The following is a 17,447-nucleotide window of genomic DNA, read 5'->3' as shown; positions in this document are numbered from 1 at the left end:
CTTTCAGGGCAGCTTCTTGTTCTGACTTTAACATGAAGTTAACCCACAAGTCTTTCATCGCCAATTGGCACTCGACTGGCACTCTTAACAACAGGCAGGGGTGGAGTGGGAGACACGTGCTTTCGTTGGTTACCCACATTAAAGATAATCCTCATTTCAAACGGTAATCAAACCATTCCAATCGTGTCTTTCTGAACTCTTCTGCATCAAACTCCATTGTGCCAATGTTTACAATGTGCTTGAGTAATAACAGGTGAAGTTGCTCATAAACTTTAAGTTTCTTAAATATTTATTACGGCCACTCTTAAAACTTCCGTTATCTTTATAATTTTATTACTGGTAAATTTTATAATTGATTTAGATGAGATACGAGTATACTCATTATCTCACAGAGAACTACTTTTTGCGCAGGAATTCATCAAGCACGTCGGCCGCGGGTGCGTACTAACACAAAATACCCAGAAACTGGACAGTTGTTGGCCAAAACGAGAGCGTCCCCTTTTAGCTTGCCATAAGCTAAGCTAGTGGCGCTCGTGAGACTGTGAAGAAGAAAAAGAAGAAGAATGGCGTGACGTCACTTCCTTCGCTGTGTTTAATGATGGCGGTGTCCAAGATAGCTCTGGCGCATTGACGCTGGCTGTTGCTGTACAGTTTTGTTTTCTTATTGTTAGGTCGTCTGTTAATGGTTTTAGTTGAAGACATCACCTCTGAAACCTTTATGAAGTAATACACAGGTGAACGGCTTTTTCCTCCCTCGTTGTAGTTTAGTGTGAATTTCGTGCCTGCGGTGTTAGCACAGTTAGCAGCTAGCTAAGGTTACACACTCGTTTGTCTGCTGTCGCTAAAATCAAACCTTTATTCTATTGTTTTTCAGATCATGGCTCTTCACAGACTGCCCTTTAGACTATGCCAAACGGTAAAAACCTCAGTCACATTTTGTTTACCTTTAAAGCGTTTTGATCTGCACATCGTGGTGTGTGTGTGTGTGTGTGTGTGTGTGTGTGTGTGTGTGTGTGTGTGTGTGTGTGTGTGTGTGTGTGTGTGTGTGTGTGTGTGCGCGCTAAACAAACCACTTGTAAATTTTAGTCTACAGTTGTCAGCATGGACATGTTAGGAGGACGTCATTTGTCAACATTCTGCCTTCTTTATCCAGTGTCTGACAGTTACTGTGCATGTTCATTGAACATCCGCTAAAGTGGTGTCAATCCTGCTCATAAAGAGCACCTGTATGTTGTCATTTCTGTGCACACCTAAGTATGGAATTTTGACATTACCCAGTTCTTGATGAGCTGACCAGTCTTGAGTACATTTCTAAATGTCCACAGTAGGGCTGTCCTACTGTCAAGTCGTCATGTGCCCAAAGGCTCTACAAAACACAACAAAGTTGCCTCAAAGCGCTTCACACAAGTAAAGCCCCTTTCACACCAGTCCAACATAGAGACTGTGTAGACTACCCAACATCATGGTTCATGCGCAAACCTAACAATACATTTTGAGCTTGAAATTGGTCAGTTGCCTCCTGTACAACTTCAGTGCGATGTCGTGCCTCTTTATCTTGTGATAATCATGCTGGTTTCTTGTTTGATGCCATATGAAGTGATGGAACACAGGGCCATATGGCCCTGTGGGTATATAGCGTGATAGGTTCCAGGAAGTAAAAAAAGAATGAGCATCATCTCACGCATGTCGACAAATCTGCATGAAATGCCCCTCATCAACAGAATGAAATGTCTTTCACTTAAATGCTCTCATTGTCTCCCCAGTATGAAATACAGGGGGATATAGTGATCAGTATGCAAGTCTGTCCATCCATCCCTCTGTTTCGCTTGTTAGTACAGAACCAGTTAACCATTATCATTTATATTTAGTTTAAGGGTGTACATGTGTGATCCCCTGACACCAGTCAATTACGGTGACCTTGGAGTCAATTTCAAGGTCAAAGCGAGATATTCAACATATGGTCATTGCCACGCTTGTTGTTAACCATGATATTTTAAGAGCCAGTTGACCAATTTCATTCATATTTAGCATAAGCGTGTACTTGGGTGATCCCTTACACTTTGTATTACTGATATTTGTGGGGACCGAGGGATATGTCATCTCCTGATGAGTCTTGTGTTTGCAGGCAGCACACGCAAGGTCTCTTCAGACAGGTGTATGTGGTCGGCAACAGGAGACCGTGGTTGTAGAGTCAGAGTCTGAACCCTCCATGGTTTTCAGGACAAGGGAAAATGATCCGGTAAGGATCCCCAAAAATTATATGTTTTCACAGTCCCTGCAAAGTATACAGAAGGTTACCATCCTGATGATGACACCAACAAGCTGGGTGACAGCATGGGTATTTGTGTGCAGCAGATTTATGTTCTCTAACAATCATTTCTGCTGGTGACCTTACTATTTGCCTTCTCCCAGGCGTGTCATTCACAGAAACACATTGGACAGTATTACACTGTACCCCCTGCACACATGCGTAATCTGTTCCCTCCTGGACTGGCCAGGCGCTTTCAAAAGCAGGTAAGTGCTTGTTTGCGAGTGAAAACTTCATGCACAGACACATCTATAGTTATTAGGTTTAGTGCCTGACAGATCTTGTTTTGTGGACCGGTTTATCTATTCAACACAGTAAAGTACATCAGCACCCCAACTCAGTTTATGTTTTGCTTATTGGGTATTTATTTGATGCTGCGACTACACTGCTATGCAGTTGCGCCCCAAACTACAGAAGAAGGTTTCGAATGTAAAAACAAGTACAAGCAGAGGTGCTTCCTCTTTCCCTGTAAACAATATATGTAAATTTAGTAGTGATAGTATTTTTCCTGACTATGCTTCATGAGCGCATTTTTGTGAGGAAACGGTGGCAGCTACATTGCAGTTACAGAGTAGAGAGATTTGTTGTAAAGGATGAAAGTTGTGGCTCTAACATTAGCTGGCTAGCATTAGTTTTTTTTTTTTTAAAACAGATGTAAACTTTAACAACACATTTTGTTTGGAAGTTATTTAGAAATATTGCTCATTGTCAGCAGTAGAGTCCATCATACAGGTTACAAACGGGTGGGGAAAACAAACGATGCTGAGAATATCGGGATATTTAATTTTACCCTATTAGAATTGATTTTAAAGTACAAAATTGATGGTTGAAACTGTGTGGGAATGCAGTGCTGCTTTTATTCAGCACAGAATGTAACATATGGTGGACATCTGAATGAGACGTCCCCTCTGTGTCAAACAGTCAGGAAAAAATAATGGTGGTCTGAGAAATTTCCCTGGAGATCAGATTGAGCACTCATGAATAGTTATTTAAAGAAGTAGCAGCCAGAGAGTGCTAAAATTAAGGGTGGGGTGAGTCTTTACTTGTGTGTTTAAAGGTTGAAGTGTCTGGACCATTCAAGAGGCAAAAGTGGTGGCCTGAGGCGGGCCGCTGCAGCACGTCACTCTGGACCAACCATCCTTGCTGCCGATTCTCTCAGGAAGCTGCTGTACCAGCCTCAGTGGCAGAAGCAGAACATGCTGCCCAATTTTTACTTTGAACGTGGAAAAAATCGATCCAACATAGATAAAAGTTTTCCTTGCATGATGCACTGTGGCAGACATTGATGAAGTACTGATGAAGTTGGCATTGCCCAACTATTTACCACTTTTTTATGCAGCCAAGTCTGGTTCTCTTGGGGGGGAGGATGTGATGTGCAAAGTTTTTATGAATATGATTTATGATGTACAGCCTCTAGAAAAGCAGTATTTAACTTTTCCCCGATCTAGTGCTTCAAAATGCAAAAATATCACAATATATTGCAATATCAAATTGCAATTATTTTTATGTATTGTGATGCATATCAAATTGGTAGAAAATATATCATTCCAGCCCTGGTGACAAAACACCATACAGTTGAGTTAACAAGGCATTAACTCCTGTACTCAGATGATCACTAAAATTGATTAAATTCTTCCTAACGAATAATGTTGCTACTAAATTTGTGAATAATCCTGCTAATAAACAGTCTTCAGTGGAATCTAAAGTCAATGAATGCATTTTTTTTCTTCAGGTAAAGACATTTAATGAAGCCTGTGTGATGGTGAGGCAGCCTGCTGTGGAGGTTATTTCATACCTGAAGAAAACCGACTTCAGCAAACCTCCTCTACGATATTTGTTCTGTATCCTTCAATGCACAGCCCCATTGTCCTCATGTTGCTCTTGTTTAAATCTGCTTTGGACCTGATCAAATTGTTCAGATGGGGTGAGGGGGAGTGGAAAGACCATGTCTCTCTGTCACACAGCCCACTTCTGCTATACACAAGGATGGCTGGTGCTGCACATACCTGATGGTGAGAAACAAGCACGCACAAAATTGCACAAACAGAGTGATTGAATCCTGTGGTTAGATAAGAGCTGCCAGAAGTAATGCTGAACATCATCACTGTGTCTCCCTGGTACAGCCCACGCGTTGGTAAAGAATACTAAGGAGCTGCTGCCATCGTCTTACAACGCTGCTCGCTTGGACCAGCCGTTAGAAGCCACTGAATGGTTACGCAACTTCAAAGTCTCAAATGAACACTTCCTGTCAAAGGTAGTGGTTCTTAATTTGTGGACACAAAATACATGTTTTTGAGGTCCCTCCGAGTTTACATACAGAACTGTCAGTGTAATAAAACAGGATGTTCAGTGTGTTATCAGAAAAGGCTGATCTCCTAACTTTTTTTTTTTGTTGTTCTGTTTGATGTTTACATGGATGTCAAGATTTTAATGGTAGTACTACTCTTAGCGGTATAGCTTATTGGTCTGGTACTTTAATGGTATTCTTATCTGTACTTTTTTGGAGAGAGAAAAAAATTAATGCAATTAAAACAGAATTAACAATGTTTTGTTTTTTTCTATATACAGTTTAACAAGTGCAACCACACCTTTGTGCTTTTAATTCTCTCCGCCTTCGTCAGTTCTGAGAGGGCGACTACTGCCAGCATGTAGGGAGAGCCCTACTTCTCATGCGCATGTACACACGCACACAGTGAAAGAGAGAGAGACAGAGAAAAAAAGAATAAAGAGTGAAGTTGCCAGCAAGAAAGAGAGAGACATATAAATAGATGAGCTGCATCTTGTGTTGTGCAAACACTACTAGAACATTTACCTCTGCCAACACCCAAAATACCTCATCATTCTCTGTTTACTTACTTACAATATTGTGGTTACGGTATATAAACTTAGGGCAATTCTATAGTCATGGATAGTCTGAGCAGGATTGCAGACTTTTGCAACTAAGTTTGCATGCACGTTTTTTCCTTGGTGTCAAATTAAATTGACCACCAGATTGTGAGATTTCTGGAGAGAAACAGTGCAGTGTGCCTGTTAAAAAGAAGCCCAAAAGATAGATATGTATTTTCAGGAGATTTGCTCAGGTAATTGTAGGTTGCCGTGAACAAAAAGGCATATGCTTGATACTCGTCAATATCTATTAAAACAAAAGGCACATTTGTGGAACGGGCAGCCCCCGTTGGTCATTTGTACCATGGCGTTTGATTGGCATAGTGCCGGTGTGATCACTGTAGTACATAAATTCTGGGATATTCACTGATACATGTCTTTTGTGTTCTGATACTGTACTCGAAAATGAAACCAGCCAGCTGTGCTGTTGACTTAACAATGCTACCATGTTGGGATTTCGATAAACAGAGTATTGGCAGTTCTACTTTCAAACATTAAAGAGAGAATTACAATAATCATTATTCAGTAAAGTGAGCGGTCTTAGAGGGTTTTTGTGAAATCTGCTCATGCTCAAATTTGAAATCATCCAAGATGCATTTGTTAAGGAACCCAACTCCTGGAGAGGGGCTGGACGCTTCATTTTTCTGGCGTCGCCCACGGGGAGAGGCGGAGAGCTGGGGTCGCATTGCTTATTGCTCCCCAGCTCAGTCGCCAAGTGTTGGAGTTCACTCCGGTGAACGAGAGGGTCGCGTCCCTACACCTTCGGGTCGGGGACAGGTCTCTCACCGTTGTCTCGGCCTACGGGCCAAGCAGCAGTGCAGAGTACCCGACCTTCCTGGAGTCCCTGGGAGGGGTACTAGATAGCGCTCCGACTGGGCACTCCATTGTTCTCCTGGGAGATTTCAACGCCCACGTGGGCGGCGGCAGTGAGACCTGGAGGGGGTGATCAGGAAGCACGGCCTCCCCGATCTGAACCAGAGTGGTGTTCAGTTGTTGGACTTCTGTGCTAGTCACAGTTTGTCCATCACGAACACCATGTTCGAGCACAAGGGTGTCCAGTTGTTGGACTTCTGTGCTAGTCACAGTTTGTCCATCACGAACACCATGTTCGAGCACAAGGGTGTCCATAAGTGCACGTGGCACCAGAACACCCTGAGCCGGAGGTCGATGATCGACTTTGTAGTCGTATCATCTGACCTTCGGCCACGTGTCTCGGACACTCGAGTGAAGAGAGGGGCAGAGCTGTCGACTGATCACCACCTGGTGGTGAGTTGGATCCGCTGGGAGGGTAGGAAGCCGGTCAGACCTGGCAGGCCCAAACGTATCGTGAGGGTCTGCTGGGAAGGACTGGCGGAACCCTCTGTCAGCAAGGTCTTCAACTCCCACCTCCGGGAGAGCTTCTCCCAGATCCCGGGGGAGGTTGGAGACATGGAGTCCGAGACCATGTTCTCCACCTCCATTGTCGATGCGGCTGCTCGTAGCTGTGGTCGCAAGGTCTCTGGTGCCTGTCGCGGCGGCAATTCCCAAACCCGGTGGTGGACACCGGAAGTAAGGGATGCCGTCAAGCTGAAGAAGGAGTCCTACTTATTTTTGTTGGTAGGTGGGACCCCAGAGGCAACTAACACGTACCGGCAGGCCAAGCATGCCGCAGCCCGTGCGGTCGCAGAGGCAAAAACTCGGGTCTGGGAGGAGTTCGGGGAGGCTATGGAGGAGGACTATCGGCCGGCCTCGAAGAGATTCTGGCAAACCGTCCGACGCCTCGCGAGGCGGAAGCAGCTCTCCACCAGCACTGTTTACGGTGCGGGTGGGGAGCTGTTGACCCTGACTGGGGATGTTGTCGGGCGGTCGAAGGAGTACTTCGAGGATCTCCTCAATCCCATCGTCACGTCTTCCGAAGAGGAAGCAGAGACTGGGGACTCAGAGGTGGACTCATCCATTACCCAGGCCGAAGTCACCGAGGTGGTTAGAAAGCTCCTCGGTGGCAAGGCTCCTGGGGTGGATGAAATCCATCCTGAGTACCTTAAGTCTGTGGATGTTGTGGGGCTGTCTTGGCTGACACGCCTCTGCAACATCGCGTGGCAATCGGGGACAGTGCCTCTGGATTGGCAGACCGGGGTGGTGGTCCCTCTGTTTAAGAAGGGGGACCGGAGGGTGTGTTCCAACTATAGGGGGATCACACTCCTCAGCCTCCCCGGTAAGGTCTATTCCAGAATACTGGAGAGGAAAATTTGACCGATGGTCGAACCTCGGATTCAGGAGAAGCAGTGTGGTTTTTGTCCTGGTCGCGGCACACTGGACCAGCTCTACACGCTCCATCGGGTGCTCGAGGGTTCATAGGAGTTTGCCCAACCAGTCCACATGTGTTTTGTGGATCTGGAGAAGGCATTCGACCGTGTCCCCCGGGGCACCCTGTGGGGAGTGTTCCGGGAGTACGGGGTCCGGGGTCCTTTGTTAAGGGCTATCCGGTCCCTGTACAACCGCAGCAGGAGCTTGGTTCGCATTGCCGGTAGTAAGTCAAACCTGTTTCCAGTGCACGTTGGCCTCCGCCAGGGCTGCCCTTTGTCACCGGTTCTGTTCATTATTTTTATGGACAGAATTTCTAGGCGCAGCCAGGGTGTAGAGGGGGTCTGGTTTGGGAACCACAGAATCTCGTCTCTGCTGCTTGCGGATGATGTGGTTCTGTTGGCTTCGTCAAATCAGGACCTTCAGCGTGCACTGGGGCGGTTTGCAGCCGAGTGTGAAGTGTCCGGGATAAAAATCAGCACCTCCAATTCCGAGGCCATGGTTCTCGACCAGAAAAAAGTGCTTTGCCCTCTTCAGGTCAGTGGAGTGTCCTTGCCTCAAGTGGAGGAGTTTAAGTATCTCGGGGTTTTGTTCACGAGTGAGGGACGGATGCAGCGTGAGATCGATAGACGGATCGGTGCAGCATCTGCAGTGATGCGGTCGCTGTATCGGACCGTCGTGGTGAAGAGAGAGCTGAGTAGGGGGGCAAAGTTCTCGATTTACCGATCGATCTACGTTCCGATCCTCACCTATGGTCATGAGATTTGGCTCATGACCGAAAGAACGAGATCGCGAGTACAAGCGGCCGAGATGAGTTTCCTCCACAGGGTGGCTGGGCGCTCCCTTAGAGATAGGGTGAGGAGCTCGGTCACTCGGGAGGAGCTCGGAGTCGAGCCGCTGCTCCTCCACGTTGAAAGGAGTCAGTTGAGGTGGCTCAGGCATCTTTTCCGGATGCCCCCTGGACGCCTCGCTGGAGAGGTGTTCCGGGCACGTCCCACTGGGAGGAGGCCCGGGGGAAGACCCAGGACACGCTGGAGGGACTACATCTCTCGGCTGGCTTGGGAACACCTTGGGGTTCCCCCGGAGGAGCTGGGGGAGGTGTGTGTGGATCGGGAGGTCTGGGCGACTTTGCTTGAGCTGCTGCCCCCGCGACCCGACTCCGGATAAAGCAGAAGAAAATGGTTGGATGGATGGATGGATGCATTTGTTAAGATGTCCAGTTAAAAGTGGGTGAAAATCAGATGAATTTTGTTCGTTATCATGAATGCAAGAAAGTGAGACTGACAAATGGACAAAGGTTGTATCTGCCCCCCCACCACTGGGAGAAAAAGTCTGTTCTTTTTAATTGCACGTCACTATAGGACATCAAGATAACAGGCCTTGTTCATGATTGTGCTACTTGGGATGTTGTTCCTGCAGATGAAAGGTACCTATTGTTTTGCGCTCTGTCACTGACAGATACTGTTTTATCTCTGTATGTGTTCAAAACTTTACAGATAGGCTCACAGTAATGACTGTCATTGTTTCTAATTTTAACTTTTTTACTTTTTATTCCAGATAAAGACAACACATCGCTACATATGGACAAAGAGAGAGTCCCTTGAAAAAGGGCAGCCATTAGGAGAGCTGGTGGAGCAGGTGAAATAAATTCAAAGTCACAAAGTGGACATTTGGCCTTTTGATTGATTTTTATATTTTTTTAAATTTTTTGGGGGGGGGGGGGGGGGGGGATTTGTATGTTTTGATGATGGGGTTTATCCTGCACCCCAAGGTATTTTCCTCAGTATTTTGTGTAAACTATGAGCCCATTTCTCCTGTGCGGGTCATTAAATTTTCATCTTTCATGTGGCGTGTGCTTAGTGTTGACTAATAATAATAAACGAGCAGTAACCAAATTTTACATGCCGACTGTGAATTAATTATTTATTATCCATCACCTTACTGTGGTTTTTGCAGAATCTAAAATAGTGACAACTTGCTATGATATTACATTGCATCGTAGCTGTCATATAATGTTAAGGAACAGTCTTCCAGCACATTACACAAAGTATATTGAGAGGTCAGGTCTACTCTAGGAATATGCACCGGTGCTGCAGATCACCGCCTCAATCACATTCCGAAACTGACTTATATTATATACCCACCTCTCGAAAGTAACCATCTACTGTATTTTCTGGAGTATGTCTTCTTTTTTTGCTAGATGTCTTCTTTTTTTGCTAGATTGCGAGATCCTGTAACCTATTATCTGGTGGGACTTATACAACCCCTGGCAAAAATTATGGAATCACCGGCCTCGGAGGATGTTCATTCAGTTGTTTAATTTTGTAGAAAAAAAGCAGATCACAGACATGACACAAAACTAGTCATTTCAAATGGCACCATTCTGGCTTTAAGAAACACTATAAGAAATCAGGAAAAAAAAAATAGTGGCAGTCAGTAACGGTTACTTTTTTAGACCAAGCAGAGGGAAGAAAATATGGAATCACTCAATTCTGAGGAAAAAATTATGGAATCATGAAAAACAAAAGAACGCTCCAACACATCACTAGTATTTTGTTGCACCACCTCTGGCTTTTATAACAGCTTGCGGTCTCTGAGGCATGGACTTAATGAGTGACAAACAGTACTCTTCATCAGTCTGGCTCCAACTTTCTCTGATTGCTGTTGCCAGATCAGCTTTGCAGGTTGGAGCCTTGTCATGGACCATTTTCTTCAACTTCCAAAGATTTTCAATTGGATTAAGAGCCAGACTATTTGCAGGCCATGACATTGACCCTATGTGTCTTTTTGCAAGGAATGTTTTCACAGTTTTTGCTCTATGGCAAGATGCATTATCATCTTGAAAAATGATTTCATCATCCCCAAACATCCTTTCAATTGATGGGATAAGAAAAGTGTCCAAAATATCAACATAAACTAGTGCATTTATTGATGATGTAATGACAGCCATCTCCCCATTGCCTTTACCTGACATGCAGCCCCATATCATCAATGACTGTGGAAATTTACATGTTCTCTTCAGGCAGTCATCTTTATAAATCTCATTGGAACAGCACCAAATAAAAGTTCCAGCATCATCACCTTGCCCAATGCAGATTTGAGATTCATCACTGAATATGACTTTCATCCAGTCATCCACAGTCCACGATTGCTTTTCCTTAGCCCATTGTAACCTAGTTTTTTTTCTGTTTAGGTGTTAATGATGGCTTTTGTTTAGCTTTTCTGTATGTAAATCCCATTTCCTTTAGGCGGTTTCTTACAGTTCGGTCACAGACGTTGACTCCAGTTTCCTCCCATTCGTTCCTCATTTGTTTTGTTGTGCATTTTCAATTTTTGAGACATATCGCTTTAAGTTTTCTGTCTTGACACTTTGATGTCTTCCTTGGTCTACCAGTATGTTTGCCTTTAACAACCTTCCCATGTTGTTTGTATTTGGTCCAGAATTTAGACACAGCTGAATGTGAACAACCAACATCTTTTGCAACATTGCGTGATGATTTACCCTCTTTTAAGAGTTTGATAATCCTCTCCTTTGTTTCAATTGACATCTCTCATGTTGGAGCCATGATTCATGTTAGTCCACTTGGTGCAACAGCTCTCCAAGGTGTGATCACTCCTTTTTAGATGCAGACTAACGAGCAGATCTGATTTGATGCAGGTCTTAGTTTTGAGGATGAAAATTTACAGGGTGATTCCATAATTTATTCCTCAGAATTGAGTGATTCCATATTTTTTTTTCCCTCTGCTTGGTCTAAAAAAGTAACCGTTACTGCCACAATTTTTTTTTTCCTGATTTCTTACAGTGTTTCTTAAAGCCAGAAAGTTGCCATTTGAAATGACTTTAGTTTTGTGTCATGTCTGTGATCTGCTTTTTTTCTACAAAATTAAACAACTGAATGAACATCTTCCGAGGCCGGTGATTCCATAATTTTTGCCAGGGGTTGTATAATGAAAAATCACACATTCATTATAACAATATAATGAGTATTTATACAGGACTGTCCCAGGAATCAAAGCATTAAACAAAATAAATTCGTTTTAATACAATAAATGGCAATAATAAAAGGTGCACTACAACATTTCGCAAAAATAAAGAAAAATGGGTGACTTATACTCCAGTGGGGCTTATAATATGCATTTTTCCTCTTCAATAGACTTTTTTATGTGAGACTTATACTCTGGTGGGACATACTCCAGAAGAAAGAGTATATGCCATATCCAGGTGAAATGCAGTAATCCTCTTGGCCCTTTCCAGCCACTGGGGTCCTCACCACAAATAAGGCAATTTTTTGCTGGATCATGCACAAGGAAATGCGCCACATGGCCAAAATTCTAAAGTAGTTTTATTTGTTTTTTTTTCCTCCTGCACTTACTCAGACTTAAGAACTTCATTCCTTTTAATTTGTGTGCACACACCCCTATTCAGTGTCTGTCAGCTTTCCATTTGACTGCTCCCACATTAGGGTCTGACTCGTGTGAAGAGCAGCACTGATGTGGTGGGAGCAATAATGAAGGAGCTGAGGCTGCAGAGCGGGCAACCAGACACAAACCTGCGACTAGCCGTGGTGGTGGATTGTGTCAATGCCCTCTGGGGAAAAACCACCTTCAAGAAGCAGGACAAGAGCCCCGTGAGAGAACTCATTCAGCTTAATCTCCATCCACACACTCTCCAGTGCATCTTCAGTTGCCCCCAGATGGGACTTCATATGTATGTCTCTTTCATTAGGTGGATCCAGAGGAGCTCACTTTAGTTTATAACCTGAGGAAGCTGATGAGGAACAACTGGGTGAGAATTCATGAAGGCCTTTAAAGTGAATATTACAAGGTCTGTTAGAAAAGTATCGGACCTTTTTATTTTTTGCAAAAACCATATGGATTTGAATCACGTGTGATTGCATCAGCCAAGCTTGAACCTTCGTGCCACGGAGCCGCTCATGGCGCGGGACAAAACCACCTCCGTGTTGGTCTCACAGGACGGCTTTCAGATGGCTTTTGGTGGCTTTTCAGTCGTGTGACTATCCGAGAAATTGTGCATGAGCTGGACATGCCACAACATGTCCTGTGAGGCTTCATCACGGCGTTGCTTTGCGCCATGCGGCTCCACCGCGACACGCGGAATTTCTCCGCACGTCTGTCTCAGTGTGCCGAAAAAGTGCTGATGTCCACGTCTTCCGCAATTCCCGGATCAACACAGCGTCCAGTTTGGAAATGAACGGCACATTCCACTGTTACAGGAGTTTTTGTCATGGAAAGAGGAGCGGAGGAATTCCGCGCGTCGCGGCAGAGCCGCATGGCGCAGAGCAACGCCGTGATGAAGCCTCACAGGACATGTGGCATGTCCAGCTCATGCACAATTTCTCGGATAGTCACATGACTGAAAAGCCACCGAAAGCCGTCTGAAAGCCGTCCTGAGACCAACACAGAGGTGGTTTTGTCCCGCGCCATGAGCGGCTCTGTGGCGCATTCCTCCGCTTCTCTTTCCATGAAAAAACTCCTGTAACAGTGGAATGTGCCAAAAAAGTGCTGATGTCCACATCTTCTGCCTTTTTTGTTGAAGTCCAGACGACGTCCTGGATCAACAAAGCCTTCACGTTGGAAATGATCTGGTTGTTTCAGCGGGGTTTCAGCCTGTCGATCGGCGCTCGGAGTGCGCCGCGCTCTCAGCAGCTGTGGGCGGTCTTTAAACCGGCTGGAGCACTCCTTAATCTGTGTAATCCCCATAAAATCGTCCCTGAAAGCCATCTGAATTTTCCGAATGGTGTCCACCTGGAGGTCTCTCACAGTTTCTGGAAAAATTTGATGCAGCAGAGCTCCAAATCGTTCAGACATTTTATTCGCAATAAAAATCCGACGAGAGGGGTGGACCACTGCTCACACAAAGCCTGCTCACAGGCGAATGACGCAACCGACAGGCATGGAAAAACTCACGCATGCGCATGAAGGTTCAAGCTTGGTTGATGCAATCACACGTGATTCAAATCCATATGGTTTTTGCAAAAAATAAAAAGGTCCGATACTTTTCAGACCTTACAGACCTCGTATTTTTCAGATCTATTTCTCCCCCCTCATAAAATATTCATTGTTGTTGCAGAAAGGAGGTGCCATTATCACCACTCTGTCTCAGACGGGCTCTCTCGCCACCCCAAAAACTCCATATTTGCCTCAAGAGGTCCTAGGAGAGGTCAGTTATTTTATTACTCACACTCATCACTCATTCATCTTCAACCGCTTTTCCGGGTTTGGGTTGCGGGGGCAACAGCTCCAGCAGGGGACCCCAGACTTCCCTTTCCCATGCCACATTGACCACCTCTGACTGGAGGATCCCAAGGCATTCCCAGGCCAGTGTGGAGATATACGTAATCTCTCCACCTAGTCCTGGGTCTTCCCCGGGGTTTCCTCCCAGATGGACGTGCCTGGAACACCTCCCTTGGGAGGCATCCAGGAGACATCCTTACCAGATGCCGAAGCACCTCAGCTGGCTCCTTTCAATGCGATGGAGCAGCAACTCTACTCCAGGCCTCCCACGGATGACCGAACTTCTCACCCTATCTCTAAGGGAGACACCAGCCACCCTCCTGAGGAAGCCCATTTCGGCTGCTTGTACCCGCGATCTAGTTTTTTTCTGTCATGACCCAACACATGACCATAGGTGAGAGTAGGAACGAAGATTGACCAGTAGATCGAGAGCTTCACCTTTTGGGTCAGCTCCCTTTTTGTCACAACAATACGGTAGAGTGAATGCAATACTGCCCCTGCTGCGCCGATTCTCCCGCCAATCTCACGCTCCATCGTCCCCTCACTTCCCTACGCAGAGTAGGCAATCCATTGGTTTCCTGCTGAGAACCATGGTCTCAGATTTAGAGGTGCTGATCCTCATCCCAGCTCCTTCACACTTGTCTGCGAACTGATCCAGTGAGTCTTGGAGGTCACGGGCCGATGAAGCCAACAGGACCACATCATCTGCAAAAAGCAGTGATGAGACCCTGTGCCCACAAAACCGGAAACCCTCCTCCCCCTGACTACGCCTCATTATTTTATTCTACTTTGTAAACTTCATTTTCTAACATCCAGCGTTGAAGGCAGTGTCGTCTTCCTCTTTCTAAATTTGACATTAGTCAGGAAATTGCAGTCCTGTACTGCTGCAGTCCCCTAAAATGACGAAGAGTAAGTTCTCTTCATTTATTCGGTTTGCAGCCTTGTCTGCTCCACACGAACATGAACACGTATAACTAATACAACAGACAAAAGCTGTCGCATTATACCCAGGTTTTCTGATCATATCCACAGAAACACAGATGTATCTAAAAACAAACAGAATATTATATATAAAGATTGAATTTTTCTTTGTTTTTGGTCAGTTATTTCAGATAATGGCAGTTTTATATATTTTAAATTCATTACATATAAACTTTTATTTTAATTTTGATCATTACAGCCTACAGCTCCAACAAAGAGGAAAATCTGTATCTCAAAATAGATTTTATAAAGTCGAACAAAAAGGGATTTTATAATACAAAAATGTCAAACTTCTGAAAAGTATGTTAATTTATGCACTCAGTACTTTTGTTGGGGCTCTTTTTTCACTAATCACTGCATCAATGGTTTGGAGACTATCAGCCTGTGGCAATGTTGAGGTGTTATGGAACCCCAAGTTGCTTTGATGGCGGCCTTCAGCTGATCAGTTTTGTTGGGGCTGGCATCTCAGCTTCCTCTTGACAATTTATGATGTATGGTCTATGGGGCCTATCAAGTACAGTAATACCATATTCAGCAACTATATTAGTAGTTTGGGCACTGTGGGCAGGTGACACATCCTGCTGGAAAACAAAATCAACATCTCAAAACTTGTCAACAGGTAGAAGCATAAATCTCTGCATGGACTTGATAAAAATGATGATCTTTTACTGTCTTTCTACATGCATTCAACGAAAGTTGCCCTATGCATTTAACCTATCCTAATGAGTTAGACACAATCTAACCACTAGGAGTTGTGGGCAGCCATAGTCCGGCACCCGGGGACCAACTCCAGATGTAGAGATGCTGCCTTGGTCAGGGGCAGAGAAAGGAGCAGACCCTAAATAAGCATGTTTTTCATTGTGGGAGGAAACGGGGAGAACATGTAAACTCCACACAGAAAGGAACAGGTGGAAAGCAACCCGAGGGCTTTCTTGCTGTGAGGCAACAGTGCCGCCGACACAGTGGATTAAAACCAGCAGATGACATGGCACCCCAAATCATCACTGACTCGGGAAACTTCACACTGGACTTCGGGCAACTTGGATTGTGTGTCTCTCCACTCTTCCTCCAGACTCTGGGACCATGAATTCCAAATGAAATGTAAAACTTACTTTTCATCTGGAAAAAAAAAAAAAAAAGACTGGACCAGTGAGTAATGATCCAGTTCTTTTTCTCCTTGGCCCAGGTAAGATGCTTCTGACAAAGTCTCTCCTTCAGGACTGGCTTATCATAGTTATTGAAGTGGCTTTATTTACCAATCTTCTCAAGGCTACAGTCATCCCTGTTGCTTGTGCATCTTTTCCCACCAACTTTCCATGAATATGCTGTGATACAGCACTCTGTGAACAGCTAGTCCTTTCAGCAATGTGGCTTACCCTCCTTGTGGAGGATGTCAATGAATGTCTTCTACGGGAATGTGGTTGTGTAGTGAACCAGACTGAAAGATTCATGGTATTTATACTGCCTAAATAATGTTACTCAAATTTAGAAATATGTGTGTGTACATACACACGTCCAATTTTATCAGAATCTAAGGATACCTGGGTTCACAAAGATGTTTCTTTTCCACAGATTTTGATTTTTTTTTTTTTTTTTTATCATAGTTTAATGTGTTGTTTGATGTCTGAACGTGGTATTTAGCTGGCTGTGGGAGCTGTGCTGTGACAGATTTTGCTTTCAGTTTCTTCTTATTTTTTTCTTTTTTTTAAACAGAGGGGCTTTGACAGCATGGACCCATTTGTCCCTGTGTCAGTACCCAATTACAGCGAGAAGGAGTTTGAGAGCTGTTACCTCTATTATTTAGACCGGCACTGGCTGCAACATCCACAGAGTAAGTGATGACACTGTTGTGACTGATGTGTTGCCACTCAAAATGACTGTCAGTAACACTGTTTGTGTGGGTGTATGTGTGTCTTTTTTGTCATTAGGCCAAACAGAAGAAGGAAAGAAAGAAATAATCTTTTTGAGTGGCAGAAATCCATCAGCAGTGGAGAAAATATGTGCCTTCCTGTGAAGTCACATGAAAACCTGAATCTCTTGCATTTGACTGTCAGTGCCCCAAATAAATATACAATAAATACACAAATGTCATTGTCTGCAATGGACATGTCTGTAAAATATAACTGTTGTTTTTGTAATAAAAATGTATTGGAAGTATTGTTTTGTCTGAATATCCATCCATCCATTCATCCATTTTCTATACTGCTTACTTAAATTGGGGGTGCTGGAGCCTATCCCAGCAGTCACAAGGGTGTGAGTTGGGTTTGGTATCGAGAACCGGTTCTTTTCGAGTATCGTTAAGAAATTATTCGATCCGCCGATATCCATAGCCTTTTTGCTTAACGATTCCCTCATCGGTCCTTCAGATCAGCCGTTGTTTTTGAGGGTGTTTGTTGGGAAAATGATCATTCCGCTACGTTGATTACAGACCCTGCAGAAGCTGTGTAATCAACCGTTTCTGCAGCGTGACAGCACTTTGAAGCGTGAACCATTGAAGCAATGCTTCGATCCACTAGCTCGTTGGTTCTTTGATTCGCTGCTCTTCAGAAATGGCAAGTCCACTTCTTAACCCCTCTCAAAGCCATTAAAATATCGTGAGTCAAATATCGTGGATTAAAGTCACTAAATGGGACTCATGTCTTGTTGCAGTCAAAAGAGAATTGTCCTCTGTTCCGTTGGCACAGCTCCAAACGCTGCGCCGCTCTGCTGAGACAGTATGGCTGGAATTAATAAC

General features: G+C 44.5%; 1 protein-coding gene across 1 annotated transcript; it reads left to right on the top strand.

The window, feature by feature from the left end:
• The first annotated feature begins 582 nt into the window (after positions 1 to 582).
• Positions 583 to 16,871, top strand: dap3 (death associated protein 3). Its single transcript, XM_034174726.1, has 13 exons — positions 583 to 734; positions 875 to 916; positions 2,126 to 2,239; positions 2,413 to 2,514; positions 4,041 to 4,149; positions 4,228 to 4,320; positions 4,432 to 4,562; positions 9,035 to 9,115; positions 11,941 to 12,105; positions 12,204 to 12,263; positions 13,569 to 13,658; positions 16,427 to 16,544; positions 16,642 to 16,871. The coding sequence occupies exons 2-13, from the start codon at positions 878 to 880 to the stop codon at positions 16,725 to 16,727; spliced, it is 1,188 nt and encodes a 395-aa protein (XP_034030617.1). The 5' UTR covers positions 583 to 734; positions 875 to 877; the 3' UTR covers positions 16,728 to 16,871.
• Positions 16,872 to 17,447: the final 576 nt, after the last annotated feature.

Source organism: Thalassophryne amazonica, chromosome 7 (assembly GCF_902500255.1).
Source record: "Thalassophryne amazonica chromosome 7, fThaAma1.1, whole genome shotgun sequence".
NCBI lineage: Eukaryota > Metazoa > Chordata > Actinopteri > Batrachoidiformes > Batrachoididae > Thalassophryne > Thalassophryne amazonica.
The sequence above is the reverse complement of the archived record's forward strand: the minus strand, read 5'-3'. Positions and strand labels throughout refer to the sequence as shown.